This window comes from Capricornis sumatraensis, chromosome 1 (assembly GCF_032405125.1).
Source record: "Capricornis sumatraensis isolate serow.1 chromosome 1, serow.2, whole genome shotgun sequence".
NCBI classification, from domain to species: domain Eukaryota; kingdom Metazoa; phylum Chordata; class Mammalia; order Artiodactyla; family Bovidae; genus Capricornis; species Capricornis sumatraensis.
This window is the reverse complement of record NC_091069.1, coordinates 125,200,519-125,219,096: the sequence shown is the minus strand read 5'-3', so window position 1 is coordinate 125,219,096 and position 18,578 is coordinate 125,200,519. Positions and strand designations below refer to the sequence as shown.

Sequence of the window (18,578 nt, the reverse complement as noted above, 5' to 3'; positions counted from 1 at the left end):
CAGAGCAATGTGTGCATTGGAAGCAGTTATCTTTGTCTCTTTCATCTTTCATAAGTTGTAATCTAGTTAATGTAAATTGCATTGAAATTTACAGTGTGCAAAATATTTTTCCTTTACATGAGTGTTTGATAGAATGGACTGTTCTAGTATTTATTTTTTATGATGTTTCATTTTTCAATACATGCTGTTTTGATTAAAGAAATGTATCGCTGTTGTCAACTGAATTCACACACACATAAATCTATTACCGTAGAAAATAGTTTCATTTTCTAGAAATGGCTCATCTTCTTTTAGTTTCTCTGCTTTGGGTCAGAGGAAGTTTAGGAAATGTCTTCAGAAATAAGAAGTTATTTCATTAACTGTGGTATCTACTCAAATATTTTACTTAGAGGCAAGAATTGTCTAATTTCAATTGTGCAAGACATGTGCCTTACAATTATTTTGAATTTAAAGTTCAACAGATTTTGTAATAACTTTGTTAAATAGCTGTATAAACAATAATATACTCAATCTAGAACAAAAAAGGTGGCATACACAATCAAGATAATGTCTTCACATGTTGCCTGTATAACCACAAGTAGCTCTCCAAGGAAGGGTTCTGAAATCAGTCCCTCTCTTGCCAGCAAAGCAAAGATGGTTCTGGTGTTGACTCTGGAGGCAAACTCCTGCAGAGCTTGATTGGCTCTGTTTAGCCTCTATCAGCATATAAGGGGGTTTAAGAGTGGGGACTAGTTGAGTGGTCACCATGAGTGTGGAGTTAAGCACAGCACGTTGACATTTCCACGAGGAAAGAAACCGAAATAGTGTAAAAATGTGTTTGTAGGTGTCGGTGATCATGTGTTCCCTGTCCAGGATTTGGCTGGGAGAATAAATTGGGGCGGCTCTGTACTATCTTCTAGTTTCTTCAATGCTTGTGGCTCCTTCCTCTCAAGAGAGAGATGTAACTATCTGGTCTTCAAATGTCTCTGTGCTCCTTTTAACCAAATAAAAAGTTCTTGTTTCTGAAGAATGATCATTGGTGCTGTCTAAATCTCTTACATGAACAAAGTACAGATGTGTTTGCAATAATGCATGGAAACAAATGACTGTTTAAGTGTGGTAAGAATGGAAGTTATAGTTGCAGGGTGTTCTAAACCTTATCTTTTCAATTAGATAATGAACGTGCTTTCATTGTGGGAATTCACAACTCCAGTTGTTTGGTAAAATTAAGAGACAAAATAGAAATTAGTGGGCAGTGGTCCGTTTTCAGCTGCTTAGAGACTGAGAAAATGGGGAGCTGCCTTCTAAGCTTAAAGCTGCCCACATTTAACACTCCTCTTTCCTTTCTTGGAGACCCATCTTTCTGGGCAGAATAAGAGACCAGCTGCTGAGACCCACCTCTTTTCTCCAAGCTCCCACCATACATTATTTCCTGCAGTCCAGACTGGATGGAGGGAAACTGGGCTTTCCCCAACGTCTGTGCCACCCACAGCTACAACAGCTGCAGGGAGGGAGAGGCAAAGTAATGGGGAAGGGACTTGGTTTTGCTTTTTATCCTTTTCCAGACCCGGATTACTCTTCTGGTATCAATTACTAAACCCATAAGTTCCTAGGGATGGGATAAGGAACTTCTCTCGTAATAGAAGATGGTAAAGAGTGACTGTCCTAAGGGTTTCTAAAGCTGACCTTTGAAAAATAAAAAGGAGTGCGTGATAGATCTGTCGTAATTTTCAGAACATACTTCTAATAAATGTTTTGAAGTGCAGGTGAAACATTTGTGGAATAATATTTGGGGAATAAAATCAAATAACACACTCTACCCTGATGCTCTCTCCTTCCTAATCACTTCATCCTTTCTATTAAGAACAACAGGTCATTGGAAAGGTCTTAAAAAGAATAGTGTGTTCAAGGATTCCCAATTTTTGTTCTAATAATAAATTCCATGAATATGTAGTCCTCAATCATCTGGCCGTACCTTCTTATCATGACATTGTTTTCCCTTTCTCTGACCATTGCCCAGAAAGAACCCCTTTTACTAGGACAGTTCATGATTGTCTACCGTCCCTTCTCTCTGAACTTTTAGGGCCACTCTCACCTACATGGGAGTCACCTATGTGTGCTGATGCCTTTTTAGTCCATCAGTAACGACTATTCACTCAGGTCTAGCCCAAGTCTCCTTTCTTCCATATGAACTGATGGATCTCTTCTTTCAACTGCTTGAAACTTTTCTATTACTTTGGACCATACAGACCCATGCAAGAATACGTGTGTGTGTGTTTGTATTAATTCGTATAAATTTTTTCTTTCTGAATAAATTAGTAGATTTTGTGGGTTGAGCTAAATTGGTTTGCACTTTGGAAGTGATCCAAGAGATTAAAGCTGTGGAACTAATGCATTTATTCTACATTTTTGGCCTTGTAATGGGCAATTCAGCTGTGTCTAAATAAGCTTTGGACATGTTAGAAATACCCACTATAAACACATCTGTCAGAGAAAACTCACGTTTGTAATACTTGTATCTCTTTGATATGACTGATAACTTTTTGGAAACCCAAAAAATGCCAGCTTGAAATAAATGGACTGTGGTATAATAATCCAAGTAAAAATGATCTGATGAGAGAATGACAATGTTAATTAGTTTAGCTTTTATTTTGATGCAAGGGCAATGTGTAGACTTGTGCTAGTTTGCTGTTTAACTAGCTTATTTGAAAAGATTGTACAATCAGTTTAGTCCAGGCTTGTGACATGAGCTTACAATAAATATATTTTATTATGGGGAAAATATTAGGGATGTGCTCAAGATGGATTGAAAACGCACTTGGATAGAAAAACAGCAAGATGATTGAGATGCTGTTAATACTGACCTATCCTAGTACTCTTGGCAAATCCCACGGATGGAGGAGCCTGGTGGGCTGCAGTCCATGGGGTGGCTGGGAGTCGGACATGACTGAGTGACTTCACTTTCACTTTTTGATTTCATGCACTGGAGAAGGAAATGGCAACCCACTCCGTTGTTCTTGCCTGGAGAATCCCAGGGACAGGGGAGCCTGGTGGGCTGCTGTCTACGGGGTCACACAGAGTCAGACATGACTGAAGCGACTTTGCAGCAGCAACAGCAGCAGCAGCAGCATCCTAGAATTAGATAACTTATAGCAATCTATTTCAAACAATACCATACTTTGTGTAAAAGCTTATTTCGTGTCTCTTCCTAATTTTGCTTAAACATTATATTACATGCTTTAAAATAACATTTCTTTAAATAAGAGAATATGATAAAAATAATGATTAAGAACAAAGGAAATAATGATGTCTGTGAAAGAATAACTGTTTACAATAAAATCAAAATTTATTATTTTACAGTTACTTTGTATTATAAAGATTAGTTTTTGCTTTTTTTTTTTTCCTGTAGCATTTTAGTGGCTTAGGTAAGAATCAAGACTTTTATAAATAATTTTTTTTAAACTCTCAATTTCCATGCTTCTTAAAGTGCAATGGGAAAACTGCCTGATTTTCATCTTTGCTTTTCGAAACACTTTAATGTAGAAAACTTTGTATCCACTCTGTGAACCTTGGGACCCGGGCGTACACCCCTGGGCGATTAGGCAGTGCACACTGGTATCCAAATGACGTCACGCCAGCCAGGAGCCATCTGTTGTTTTCTTGGCACATGAGTGGTCCGCCTGAATCCCCCTAAACAGTAAATTGCCAAAGAAAATCATCGATGTGTGGTCAGTTGATATAAATGTGTATATAATTGTTTAGCAAATAAATCCAAAACTGAAGATCAAAAATATGGTTTCATTGCAAGTCATCTATGAATAGTCTCATCATCACATTAGATCAAGAATGAAAACATCTAGCTTGTCAGTAAGGACACAGAAACTATGACAACTAAAACAAAACTTGTGTGTGATTTTTTATGATTCACTTTTAGAGCAAGCATTCCCTTTAATTATGGCATTTTAATGGGTACCAAGAAACTTTCCTGGGAAATCCCATGGACAGGGAGCCTGGTGGGGTTCATTACATGGGGTCTCAAACAATTGGACATGACTTAGGAACTAAACAACAAAGATGCTTTCTAAGGCACAACTCTGAGAGCGTCCCAATCAAAATATATGTTAAAAGCTAATCTTTTTATTAAAGGAGATACTAATTTATCCCAAGTATTATGAGGGACTTTGTGGGAAGACAGTCATTCCACATTATGTGCTTTAGGATGACTAAGAACTCACACATAAAATTGATTTTAATTCTATTGAGTAGCATTAGGTTTGGGTATTAGACAAGCATAATCAGATTTGAAAAAATAATACTTCAATGGAAATGGGCACATTTATAATATAATTTCTAGTGACAGGTACACATGTTTTCATCTGAGATTTTAATTGATGGAATGTCTGTAATTTTAATAAATATTAATTATAGCAATTCTTAGTTATTTACATAGTTTACTTACACATGACTGTTCCTGTGTAATGGAAAGGAATATAATGCAAATGTATAATACCATTATTTCATGATAGAGAATTGACAAATATTTTCCCACATTAATTGTGAAACATTTTAATTAACCTTTCCTTTTTTATGTTTATGAAGGAACATAAAGCCCTGTATACTGTGGTTGAAATCACTGGTACAATAGAATATTTCACACAAACTTATTTAAAAAATTATCCTGAGAGGTTGTTTTTTTTTTTTTTTGCCTGATTCTTGATTACCTTTGAAGCCTACATTTAAGGGGAAAACATGTATTTAGAAAATCACCCTTTCTCTCCTGGGTGCAGAGGAGCAGAAGTCATATTGGCAACCACTGGTTAATTTCTTTCCTAGATGTAACAAATGCACTCAAGTTGTTTGAAGGCAGAGCTTGTGATTTGATTAATACTTCTACATCCTCAACCCTTAGTCCATAATATAGGTTCAGAAATATTTATGGAACAGTGTCAATTCAAGATAAGAATAAATACCGACTCTAAGTGATATGTGACTTAGAAATTAGTAAAAATAAACTCCAACTCTTTGGGTACTTTCAAAAGGACTCATTTGGTTTTCTTCATATTTTCAAAATAATTTTTTAATAGATGGCAGAATCCAGATGCTGATTACATGAACAAGGATTTTAAATTACCCAGCAGAGACTGGCTCAATTGAAATTATTTGAAGAATCCACCAGCAGGCTTGAGGCCAAACAGCTGGGTGGTCCGTCTGGTTGAGAGACCTACGTCTGGGGCTATTTCTTCCCATCATCAAAATGCACCGTGTCAGTCCCACTGTGTAACTCCTCTTTGCCTTTTTTTCTGATTTATTCAATGAAGGTATAATCTTCTTCCACTATCTCTGAGGTGTGTAACTACTTCAAAAATATGAGTGAAAGTTCAGAACATGAGGGATCAACTGGTAAAGAATCCAGCTGTAATGAGGGAGACCTGGGTTTGATCCCCGAGTTGAGAAGATCCCCTGGAGAAAGGAAAGGCTACCCACTCCAGTATTCTGGCCTGGAGAATTCCATGGACTGTATAGTCCATGGGGTCACTAAGAGTCGGACACAACTGAGTGACTTTCAATTTCACTTTCAGAACACAAAGTATTAATCTAAAGTGTGTTTCCACTGAGATGCTTTATTTGTGAAGAAAACAAAAATCACTAACTTCTATGACTAATAATCTGAGTATGAGGATTGGAGGATTGGAGACCATTTTCGTTTGGGGTAGTGGCTCCTAAACATTGGGTTGCATCAGAATCACTGGGGGGGCTTGCTCACACATGCATTTCTGGACCTCCACCTCTAGAGGTTCTGACTCGGTGGCTCTCTGGCAGAGCTAAGAATCTGCACCTATAACAAGTATTTGGGTGATGCTAACCTGGATTGGAGGCCATGCTTTGAAAACCAGTTTATAGAATAAGGATCAAAATAGTTGGCAGAACAGGTTTGCTCTTTGTATGTCATTCACTTAGTTTTACGGGGACTTTTGACAGCTAATCACAGTGCTGTAAAATCCAAACAACTGTTTAGCAACCACAAGCCTTTGGGAAACTGGAAGATATTGAAGAATATGTGAATGACTAAGATAAATTCTTCACCACTAAAGGGGAAAAATATAATGTTTCGAAGAACTTAAGTGATGTACCAATAATAACATAGGCATAATTAAAATAATGCATCTTTGTTTAATCAATCCTTCTGTTTAACACAATATTAAAGTTGAACAAAGAAAATCAAGTAATTCTCTTAGTATAGATCAAGTGGCTTTAACTAGAATGTGATCCCATTTTTAACAACATCTATTAAGTAGTTTCTTAAAAAAAGAAAATCATGTAATCTCCAGACTATCAATTCCTCAATCACGACAATATTATGTTACAAAGAATTGTCCTGTGTGGGAGCTTTCTTACTTGCTAATGAATAACACACTTGACTCTCTAGAAACCAGAGCCAAACAGATTTCAGAGATCTGGCATGAGTTACTGGCTTAATATAGCCCGAGCATCGATAGCACCAGCAGTAATACTTTCTACCTCACGTGTGAGGGGGTCCACTACACAACCCCCATTAACTCTAATTGAAGGTGTATTGCTGATTTCCCTTCTAAACAATAATTATATAAATCTCCCTCTAAGTGGCAATATATCTTACCTTTAGCACACTTTTCATTTTTAAAAGGTAGTAGATATCAGAGATAAATTTTAAAGAAGAATGCAATCCTATTCATCTTGAATGTGCAAGTGTTCATCAAAGCAGAATAAATGTAAAACTAAGCTGAACATTTAAGATGACATGATAGATGGACTCAACTAGAGGACACATACAGATCTACCAGCTTAAGTGTCTAAGAAAGTCTTGTATCAAGTCAGATTATTATGACATATGTATTAATACGTGTTCATGTATATAACAAGTTATTTACACCTTAACAAAGTGAAGCCATTTCTGCACTGGATAAATTGCTACATTTTCATTTGTGAATTATTCATTGGCTCAATCTTGCTATCATGTTTAATCAAAACCAGTAGATGTTAATACATTAATATTTTATTAATTTTCAAATATAGAAAACATGGGGTTCCCTGGTGGCTCAGATGGTAAAGAATCCTCTTGCAATGCAGAAGAACTGGGTTTGATCCCTGGGTTGGGAAGACTCCCTGGAGAAGAGAATGTCTACCCACTCCAGTATACTTGCCTGGAGAATTCCATGGACAGAGGAGCCTGGCGGGCTACAGTCCATGGGGTCACAGAGTCAGACATGACAAACCTCACAATTTTGTTATCAGATTTAATCTAATCCAGTAGATGTTAATGCATAAATATTTTATTAATTTTCAAATATAGAAAGCATGCCACAAAATTTATTTACAGTCTTACAATAAAAATGTTTACTCTTTTTGAGTGCTTACTTAGTGCCTTACATGTGTTACTGCATTTAAAACTCACTTGAATCATACCTATGTGACTTGCCCACTCTCACTGGTAAGTTTTAAAGCAAGGGTCAAATAGTTTGAGTGTAGAATCCATGCCCTCATGGTTATTTCATGCTGTACCTAAAATTAATTAAATTCTAAAATCTAGCAGAATTTACTTTTTATTTGTTGAGTGTATGTAGATTTCCTAGAACTGATAGATGGCTACATTATTTCTAGGTGGTAAGATGATTTTATTTTCCATGAGGGTTATTTTGTGGGTAAGAGTTTCCTCTGAAAGTCACACAAGTCAAAAGCTAGTGATACTTCAAATACCTTGCACGCTCTCCAGGTTGGTTTTCATCCAGAAATTATTTTGGGTGACCAGACTCTGAATAAGGGTTGAGAATGGGAGAAGTATAGGCCAAATTGGCCTACAGATCTGTTTTGTTTGTATTAGGGTTTTCTCTTTTTTAAAAGAATTGGAAATCTGAAAGTAAATGCTTCTAGCTAAGGTGTACCTCTCCAGCCCACCCACCCCTATAGGCCCTCTCTATTTCACTTGGCAGTTGAACACATTCTTATTTTATGCCTAGCCTCTAAAAACATCTGATTTGTAACTCTTGTTGGTAAAATTAGCTTTGTTTCTAACGCTCAGGTCTACCCTGGAGGACTATTCAGATAAGCCACAAATAAAAGTGAAAAGTCACAGCTGTGTAAAAAAAGAAATACTTAAGATCCTGGTGAGTTCTGTACTCCCTGGTCATCTTAAATGATGAACTCATCGTGTAGCAATGCTTTTTGGAAATTGAGTGTGAGCAATTTTACATATTTACCTGACAAGAATCTACCCCTCCTGCTTCATAGCCTGCACACACCATATTTTCCGTAATGTTATATTCTGGCATCTGTTGCTGACATTTCTCATTTGATAGAAGGGGAACGTCAGCTTCTTGCAGTACGTCTGCAGTAGAACCTGTTAGAGATGGATAATGCAGCCAGCCAGTCAGAAGTGATCAACATGCATCAGTGAATGAGCCACCATCAGTCTTATTTATTTCAACAGTTCCGTCTCATTACTGAGTACTGTGTGCATATATAATGAAACTAAATGCTAAACCTTGTACTTTAAAGCACATAATAAAGCCCATCTGTGGATTTTGCCAAATGAGTGACAGTAAAGCACTTTCTTTAGTTCGCAAGGGTTAGCAGGATGGTCGATTGGACTAAACAGTCTTTGGGTATTTTCAGTAATTTCAAGCGGTGACCACATGGTTCATGGGGGAAAAAGCCCACCAACACAAAAAGCTTCATTCATGAAAATTAGCAAAGGCTCAGAAATCCAAAAGTGCTTTTCATCTGCCACCTGAATAGGTGCTCCCTTATGATGGTATTCAGCTCCTTTGTGAGCAAACAGGTGCGAACTTAGCAGGAGACAAAGCTCAGAGGAACTGTGCCCTGGTCTCAGGGCAATCAGCTTGTCATCCACGTGCAGGCAGAGAGAAAGGAGGCATTGAGTAGCAGATCATACTTCCATACTTCCATGATTTTTACAAAATGACTCATCCACTGAAAGCATGAATCCTTGTTTACTGAAACACCAGTCCTAAGAGGGACGTGAAAAAAGCAGGTGTCTAGTGCCCTAGAAACATGATAAGCACTTTCCAATAATTAGCAATTCTATTTGGTTTCTCAAGAGAGGCAGAAAGTTGAAAATCAGCCAGCGCATGTGACAGCCAGTGTTGGTGTGACCTCATTTCCAGTTACGTTTCATTGCCACACTAAAAGAGAGAAACACACATGCGTGTGTGTGTGTGTGTGTGTGTGTGTGTGTGTGTGTGTGATTTAGGTGCAAAGCAATGTATAAGTAACCCAGTGGTATGTTTGTAAATGTTCAATAACTGGTTTTCAAGAAATGAAGACAAAGCCGCAGTATGTATCGTCTGTCAATGTGCCTGTTATAAGCACTCCAACTATGGTCAATTTCAAGGCATCAGTATGACAGTGAACATGTATTTGGGAACTGATTCCAACTGGTGCCAGTGACTTCAGAGGCTGGATGACTTTTAAAGTTTGACAATGGACTTTAAAAAGTGAATTATAGAGGTTACGATGGAGGAGAACTTTCAGCATCTCACTGTCATTTATTCTACGAAGATTGAGTATGGCCTGGTGGACTTAGTTTTACGATAAAAATCAAAGACAATTTTGCTGCTTGTCAAGAAATAAAAAAAATTGGTTGGCTATATGATAAAACTTTTTAAAAAGTTAAAAAACTTTGAGCAGTGATCTTACAGTTAATACTTGCCAACATGAGTTATCAAGAAGACAATTGAAAATACACATGTTCACACAGAAAAAATCTAAACAAAAATGTTGGTGAAGTTATTTTAACATTACTAGTTGCCTTGATTTAATCAACTATACTTATTTATTTTTTTTGTAAACAATATGTTCATAATCTTCTTAGAAAATTAATTAGTATATTATACTCAAAGGGGAAAAACTGGGATTTTAGAAATAGATGGAAACCCTAAGACAAGGTTCATAAAATTTGTTAAAATTGCCAGCACCCAGGAAGTATTTAAATATGATTTGTTTATTTCTAAGTGAAATTGATTTCAGATGCAGATTTTTTTTCTTGGCTCCATACCACTCCCAGAGTCTTTTCTTAAGTCAATTAAATGCATATCTTTAGTAACAATAAGCAAATCTGAACAAGTTTACTCAACTCAAAAAAATAATTTCTTATGCAATAAAGTCTTAAATTTTGTTAGTAGATAATTTGTTTTTAAAGAGTACATTGTAGTCATAAATGTCTTTTAGCTTGAAGTCTGATAGAAAAAATATCTAAGAATCATTTTTACTCTTCAGATTTCAAAGTTAATAAGTCATGACATTTTTCAAATGGAGGAAATAGAATAATAAACAGTCTTTGACTTCAATATACTTTCCGGGCAGCAGAAGCAAAGCATTTCAGCTACATAACGTAATTGCAGTAGAGAACCTTTGTTGGAACCGTCAGGCAATGATTTGACTCACATTTTATACTCTCTCCTACAAGAAGTAAGGATATTTTAGCTGTGTATCTTTTGCTTTGGGGACCTGCTCTTCTCCACAGGATTTTGTGTGTTTTCATCTTAAATGCAATTAGGATTTTTACTTAAGATGGCAATGGCCTGTTGTGATTCTAGAGACCAGGTTTTTCCACCTGACAATAGTTCTTTAACTTTTTGCTTAGCTATGAACGAGTGGTCAAATTTTCCTACATGGAATTAACTCTCATGAGGAATTTTGAAACCAATGAAACTTGCAGTTACATTTATGGGGTATGAAGTACTAGAATGCTTTTTATTTTTAAATGCTTGATTATTTTTAATATGGGCATGTTTTCTTTGTTTGGAAAGCATGCTATCAAAAAATGCTAGTGAGCCAATGGTTTATTAATTTTTAGTATTCAGTGTATCATTCATGCCATATCTGAGTCTTCTTGTCAATAGGTGGAATCAGCATGTTGAAAAGAATTTTTTACTCATCTTTACATTTATATGATTAATTATATGATTTATTATGCAAACATATAATTTATGTAATATAAATTATGTAATTTCTATGATTAATACAAATACTTTCATTGCTTTGGGAAAAGTAGTAGTTAATAACTTGGTTTCTCAAGATAGAAAGCCCAGAAATACACCCATGCACCATGGGTATCTTATTTTTGACAAAGGAGGCAAGAATATACAATAGGGCAAAGACAGCATCTTCAATAAATGGTGCTGGTAAAACTGGACAGCTGCATGTTAAAGAATGAAACTAGAACACTTTTTAACACCATACACAAGGATAAACTCAAAAAAAATGGATTAAAGACCTAAATGTAAGACCAGAAACTATAAAACTCTTAGAGGAAAACATAGGTAGAACACTTGATGACATAAATCAAAGCAAGATCCTCTATGACCCACCACCTTGAGTAATGGAAATTAAAACAAAAGTAAACAAGTGGGACCTGATTAAACTTAAAAGTTTTTGCACAGCAAAGGGAACTAAAAGCAAGGTGAAAAGACAACCCTCAGAATGGGAGAAAATAATAGCAAATGAAACAACTGACAAAGGATTAATTTCCAAAATATACAAGCAGCTCATACAACTCAATGCCAGAAAAACAAACAACCCAGTCAAAAAGTGGAAAAAAGACCTAAACAGACACTTTTCCAAAGAAGACATATAGATGGCTAACAAACATGTGAAAAGATGCTCAACATCGCTCATTCTCTGAGAAATGCAAATCAAAACTACAATGAGATATCACCTCAACACTGGTCAGAATGGCCCTCATCAAAAAGTCTACAAACAATAAATGCTGGAGAGGGCGTGGAGAAAAGGGAACACTCTTACACTCTTGGTGGGAATGTAAATTGATACAGCCACTATGGAAGACAGTATGGAGATTCCTTAAAAGACTAGGAATAAAACCACCATATGACCCAGCAATCCCACTCCTAGGCATATATCCTGAGGTAACCAAAATTGAAAAAGACACATGTATCCCATTGTTCACTGCAGCACTATTCACAATAGCTAGAACATGGAAGCAACCCAGATGTCCATCAACAGATGAATGGATAAAGAAGTTGTGGTACATATACACAATGGAATATTACTCAGACATAAAAAGGAACACATTTGAGTCAGTTCTGATGAGGTGGATAAACCTAGAGACTATTATATAGAGTGAAGCGAGTCAGAAAGAGAGAGATAAATATCATATTCTAACACATATATATGGAATCTAGAAGAATGGTACTGAAGAACTTATTTACAGGGCAGCAATGGAGAAACAGACATAGAGAACAGACTTACGGATGAGGAGAGAGAAGAGGAGAGGGTGAGATGTATGGAGAGAGCAATGTGGAGACTTACATCACCATATGTAAAATAGTCAACAGGAATTTGCAGTTGGCTCAGGAAACTCAAACAGGGGCTCTGTATCAACCTAGAGAGGTGGGACAGCGAGGGAGATGGGAGGGAGCTTTAAAAGGGAGGGGATATATGTATACCTATGGCTGAGTCATGTTGGGATTTGACAGAAAACAACAAAATTCTGTAAAGCAATTATCCTTCAATAAAAAAATTAATTAAAAAGAAAATAATTTGGCTTCTGATGAGACTTCATCCATATGCTTTACCAAAATACATTTTTGTAACTTTTGGCTATATTCACTTCCATGAGTACATTCTTTCATCAGATAGTTTATAATATTAATATTAACATTAGATATTGAGCTTGGGGGATGCTTGGACTTCCCTCTTATAATAATTATTGTTTTATAATATGGCACATGCAGTTTGGAAATAAAATTTTTAACTATACAAATACAGAACATATGAATATAAGCCTGACAGCGCTTTTAAGAGACATTGCAGAAAAGTGTTATAATATGAGTCTTTTAAAAATAGTCACAGCGTAGAGCAGTAGGAAGCTTTTTATATTTTCTTTTGAGTCTGATAATTTACCTTGATATGCAAGTGTCCCCCAGCCAGCAATAGAACAAATTCTTCCTGGGGAAAAAACTTGATTTTCTCCTGGTAAACAAATAGGCTGTATATAATCTGGAAATATGAAAGAAAACAAAAGAAGAACAAATACACATGCATTTCCAAAAGTTTAAAAAATCAATCCTTTTCAACATTTCATCCAAAAAAAACTTGTGTTTTCATTTTATCCTGCCTGGTCATGTTTTAGACATCAATCATAAGGGAAAGAAGCATTGCAGAGCAGCACTTCTTTGAAAGTGGATTAGGTACCACTGGCGGCCTTTTAGGATCCTCCACATTGTCTCAATTACTCTGCTGCAATGTACACATCTTAGTTCTGGAATTAGTCATATACATTTGATTTTCAGATCATCATGGTACTTAATAGAATGTGGTGCCAGTTCTGTGAAAATCTTGGTAAGGCTGTTTTTTCAGGGTTAATTAAGAGAAATTTGGGCAAATGTTCTATGGGGGATTTTTCTTTCCCCCAATTATCCCCACATTAAAAACGGTCTTAGGTGATTGTTTCACAGGGTACTTTGGAGGCATTAGCACAGGCTTCTGACTTTTTAAGCCCTTATCCAACAATTTTCAAGCCTCCTAACATTTATTCAGCATCCAAGACATGTAAAACACAGGTCAGACGCAAAAGTAAATAAAAGGATAGGCTAATACAACCAACTGCAGCAAACATATGCCTTTGAGAAGTGCTCTCCTACATGTGGGGGCTTCCCTGGTGGCTCAGATGGTAAAGAATCCACTTTAATACAGGAGACCGGTGGGGAAGATCCCCTGGAGAAGGAAATGGCAACCCACTCCAGTATTCTTGCCTGCAGAATTCTATGGACAGAGGAGCCTGCAGGCTAAAGTCCATGGAGTCACAAAGAGTTATACACACTGAGCAACTAACACATACTCCTACACACAGAGACCAAATTCCTTAGAAGCACAGGAATTCCAACACTTTCTCCTGACTGGGGACTGGAAAGTCTTCAGAGTAAAGGTTGGAGCTGAGCAGAGCCCTTCAGGATAAGGTTTACTCTCTCAGGTGATTTCTTGTACCTTATTTACATATTTGGAGGAAGCCCTCCATCTGCCATTTCATTAATGTTACTGACTCTCTTTATGAATGTGGCAGGGTGGTAAAGAGTCTACCTGCCAGTGCAAGAGACAGAAGAGACATGGGTTTGACCCCTGAGTCAGGAAAATCCCCTGGAAGAGGAAATGGCAACATAATCCAGTTCTCTTGCCTGGAAAATTCCATGGACACAGGAGCCTGGTGGGCTACAGTTTATGGGGTCACAAAGAGTCGGACATGACTGAGCACAGACACACACACACACACACACACACACACACACACACACACACACACACACCCCGATAGCCATTCTCACTTCCTTTGCTCTTTGAACACATGCTCGTTTCGCTTTGTCCTATCCCAGAATTTGTAGCAGGTGAACCTACCTTTCTTTTCCATGAGAAAGAGAGGTGGCGTGCAGTAGAGCATGACCTATTTTCTCTGGGTTGCTCCTTGGAGTTGACTGTTATACAGGGCTCTGAGAGTTTTATTTTACTGGTCAATTTTCCAGAAAGCTGGATTTAAGCACCTTGATGAAGGTAATTTAATGTTTCTCTCCATTCCCCAATTCCATTTAAATTATAATGATGTCTATAACAAATTATCCAACTTTTATGGACTAGTAATACACTGGTACTGATAATATTTCAAATATGATTTTGAATTAATTTGGTCAGATAAGATGACTAAAGCTGATTTCTCTTACCTGTGTAATTCACTTTCAATTCAAGATGCATCATGGCGATGTCATTGTCCTTTCTCCGTTTATTGTAGTGTGGGTTGATGACAATTTGGTCAATCAACCTAGTTTCTATCTGAGGAGAAGTCAGATTTGATGCCATATACAGGCCTAGCACTGCTTTCCACTTCGACGGCTCTAAATTTCTCCTAAAGATTATGAAAACAAAAGAATAAGAAATTTCTCATCCACCACAGTTAGACTCTAGAGAAATTCACAGTAGATATTTCAGAACCACTTGTTCCTATCCTCAGGTAATCTTGCACTTCTCTGAGGAATTCTTCTTTAAAAATATTTTCTTTAATTTCCAAATTGGGGAAGGAGTACATCAAGGCTGTATATTGTCACCCTGCTTATTTAACTTACATGCAGAGTACATTATGCAAAATGCTGGGCTGGATGAAGCACAAGCTGGAATCCAGGTTGCTGGGAGAAATAACAATAACCTCAGATATTCAGATGACACCACCCTATGGCAGAAGGTGAAGAGGATCTGAAGAGCCTCTTGATGAAAGTGAAAGAGGAGAGTGAAAAAGCTGGCTTAAAACTTAACACTCAAAAAGCTAAGATTATGGCATCCAGTCCCATCACTTCACAGCAAATGGATGGGGAAACGATGAAAACAGTGAGAGACTGTTTTTTGGGGCTCCAAAATCACTGCAGATGGTGACCGCAGCCATGAAATTTAAAAGAGGCTTGCTCCTTGGAAGAAAAGCTATGACCAACCTAGACAGCATATTAAAAAGCAGAAAAACATCACTCTAGTCAAAGGTATTGGAGAAGGCAATGGCACCCCACTCCAGTACTCCTGCCTGAAAAATCCCATGGATGGAGGAGCCTGGTAGGCTGCAGTCCATGGGGTCGCTAAGAGTCTGACATGACTGAGTGATTTCACTTTCACTTTTCACTTTCATGCATTGGAGAAGGAAATGGCAACCCACTCCAGTGTTCTTGCCTGGAGAATCTCAGGGATGGGGGGGCCTGATGGGCTGCCGTCTATGGGGTCGCACAGAGTTGGACATGACTGAAGCAACTTAGCAGCAGCAAAGGTATGGTTTTTCTATAATCATGTATGGATGTGAGATTTGGACCTTAAAGAAATCTGAGTGCTGAAGGACTGATGCTTTTGAACTGTGGTGTTGGAGAAGACTCTTGAGAGTCCCTTGGAGAGCAAGGAGATCAAACACCTATGTCCTAAAGGTGATCAGTCCTGGGTGTTCATTGGAAGGACTGATGTTGAAGCTGAAGCTCTAATACTTTGGCCACCTGATGTGAAGAACTGACTCCTTGGAAAAGACCATGATGCTGGGAAAGATTGAAGCCGGGGGGAAAAGTGACGACAGAGGATGAGATGGTTGGATGGCATAACCAACTCGATGGACATGAGTTTGAGCAAACTCTGGATTGGTGATAGACAGGGAAGCCTGGAGTGCTGCAGTCCATGTGGTCTCAAAGAGTTGGACATGACTGAGTGCCTGAACTGAACTAGATTGTGGTTTTTTAACTTATGTTTCCCATTAGAATAACCTGTTGCACTTTTAAATAACACTGTTCTCCCTTCCCTATCTCTGATTTAATGAGTCTGGGATGGAGAGAGGCATTTTTAAATATTCATTTTTAAATTAAATCTCTGTGTTGATGGTAAGGTTTAGAACAACTGCTATAGATCACATTCCAGTGTGGAGACCACCTCTTGGTCCAAGGCTTCTTCCAGCAACCACAGTAGCTATGGCAACAATGAAAGGAGGTTCAGCAGCACCTCCTGTTTAGGGGATCACTGAATTCACAGAGGTCACATAAACAATAAAACCTATTATATTTATAAGGTAATACATGAACTTGAGCAGTTTCCACACATAATGAACTCATAAATTTTCATACACAATGTTGACTACTGATAATGTACTGGTAAAGGATAACATTTGTATTGTATATAGGCAGATTAAATTGGAGATTGTATTAGAATTTGAAAGTGTACAGAAATTCCTCAATGTGCTGTTGGTTGGCAACATCTTCATGCCAAGAAATTACCATTGGAAAACTGGTATTAAGCCAACTGAGCCATATTCACAATGAAGTGAAATTTCCAATAACTGCAATATAGCAGAATTAGTCATTCAATTCTCTGTGGTCACAAATGCCTAGTTTAACATCGTACTTCAAATATTAGAATCCAAGTCACCTACAAATATATGTAAATACATAAAGGGCATGAAGTTATTTCAAGTCCATCTGTTATGTTTTTACCTATTTATTCATTACTTTGTGTATGTCTCTTAAATAATGGGCAATTACTCCTCTGAAAAAGTTGTATGTATTTTTACTCAGCATTTAATTTATATATTTACTTTATATTTACAAAAAAATGCATCTTAAAATTGCCACACTATTTTCCTACTTTGCATTTAATTATATTATTTATATATATTGTATCTTGCATTATAGTTTATATAACCAATGCATTATATTATTATTTATGTATTAAATTATACATACTAATCACTTATAGTTAGTATTATTTAGTCATAATAAATCATTATTACTTTTGTTCATTTATTATCAATAAATTCTTAAATTTACTATTTATAATTAAGCAACTCATAATCAAATCACTTATAAATACTGAAATAAGTTATTCATTTAATAGATTATTGACTTTATTAAGAATGATGATAAAGTATTATTTATTAATTGGTATAATTGGTATACTAATTATTATACTATAACACTATATTAATGGCATAATATTTCAATAATAACTATTAACATTTGCTCAAAGGAAGTATGACCCCATCTTATAGATTTCATTTTGAAGTTGAGTACATTTACTTAAAAAAATGATTGTCTCCTTAAGTGTTTCTACATATTTTATATTCAGAAAAAATACATAAAAGTTCTCAGTGGTATATTCAATTTATTTGCTATCAATTTAAATTGATAAAACAATGCAGCTCGGATAAAATGCAGTTTAGTAGCTAAATTCCCAAATTATCTCTTTTGTATGTACCGTACTCTATCTGAGAACTATTGAAATGAGAGAACTTGTAGGTAATGCAAAGTTTAGCAATCACCATTTTCTCTCATTATTTTGGTATTTCAAATAGAAAAGCTGCACAAACAACAAACTATTAAGATTAAACATGCATGTTTTCATCTTCTTGTCTAATGTGGCTTTCAGCAATGTTGTTATGACATAATTCTTGGTGATTTCTGAAATTATTATTGTGCTACAATGAATAGAGCCTCTCTTCCATGTTTTTAATTTTCCACCATCTGTAAGCAGTATTATGGATAAGAAATATCTCTCCAACATGTGTCATTTGCACACCTCTCTCATGTCCTTTCTGCATAACTTTCTGTGTCTGTGTAACTAACTTCCCCCAGCATGAGCCCCACATTAGCACAAGCACAGTAAAATGACTACATCCTTTTCTCTGAGCACAAACAATTGATAATACAGAAGTCATAACCAATGGTACTTAAATCTTATGAATGAATGGAGAAATCTGCTAAAAATTCAGGTTCCTACATTCTATCTCTAGAAATTCTAAATTAGAAGGTTGGCATGGGACACAAAATCCGTACTTTATAATTACTATTGGTATATTGAGCAATACGAATCCTTCCTAGCTTTTCCATTCATCCAGAGCCAAGAGATGGGGGAAGAAAATCTTCAGAGGAATCACTACAGATGAAGCAAGGGGACTTGTTATATTTCAAAAATATTTTTGTCTTAAAGCATCTGTAATCTCATACAACAAATAAAAGCTATAGGACAGAAGACAGGTTGGGATGGGAATAGTATATAACCCCATTGGATAGGCAGACCCAATCCAGCAG

General features: G+C 36.6%; 1 protein-coding gene across 2 annotated transcripts in view; it reads right to left on the bottom strand.

Annotated features, from left to right (window-relative positions):
* Window positions 1–3,513: 3,513 nt before the first annotated feature.
* Window positions 3,514–18,578, bottom strand: part of TMPRSS15 (transmembrane serine protease 15) — a 157,259-nt gene continuing 142,194 nt past the window's right edge. For both annotated transcript variants that reach the window (XM_068982063.1, XM_068982073.1), the window contains 4 exons: window positions 14,706–14,887; window positions 12,898–12,993; window positions 8,214–8,353; window positions 3,514–3,669 (listed from right to left, as the gene is read on the bottom strand). In XM_068982063.1, the coding sequence (XP_068838164.1) occupies window positions 3,514–3,669; window positions 8,214–8,353; window positions 12,898–12,993; window positions 14,706–14,887 (574 nt within the window). The remainder of the gene's footprint in view (window positions 3,670–8,213; window positions 8,354–12,897; window positions 12,994–14,705; window positions 14,888–18,578) is intronic.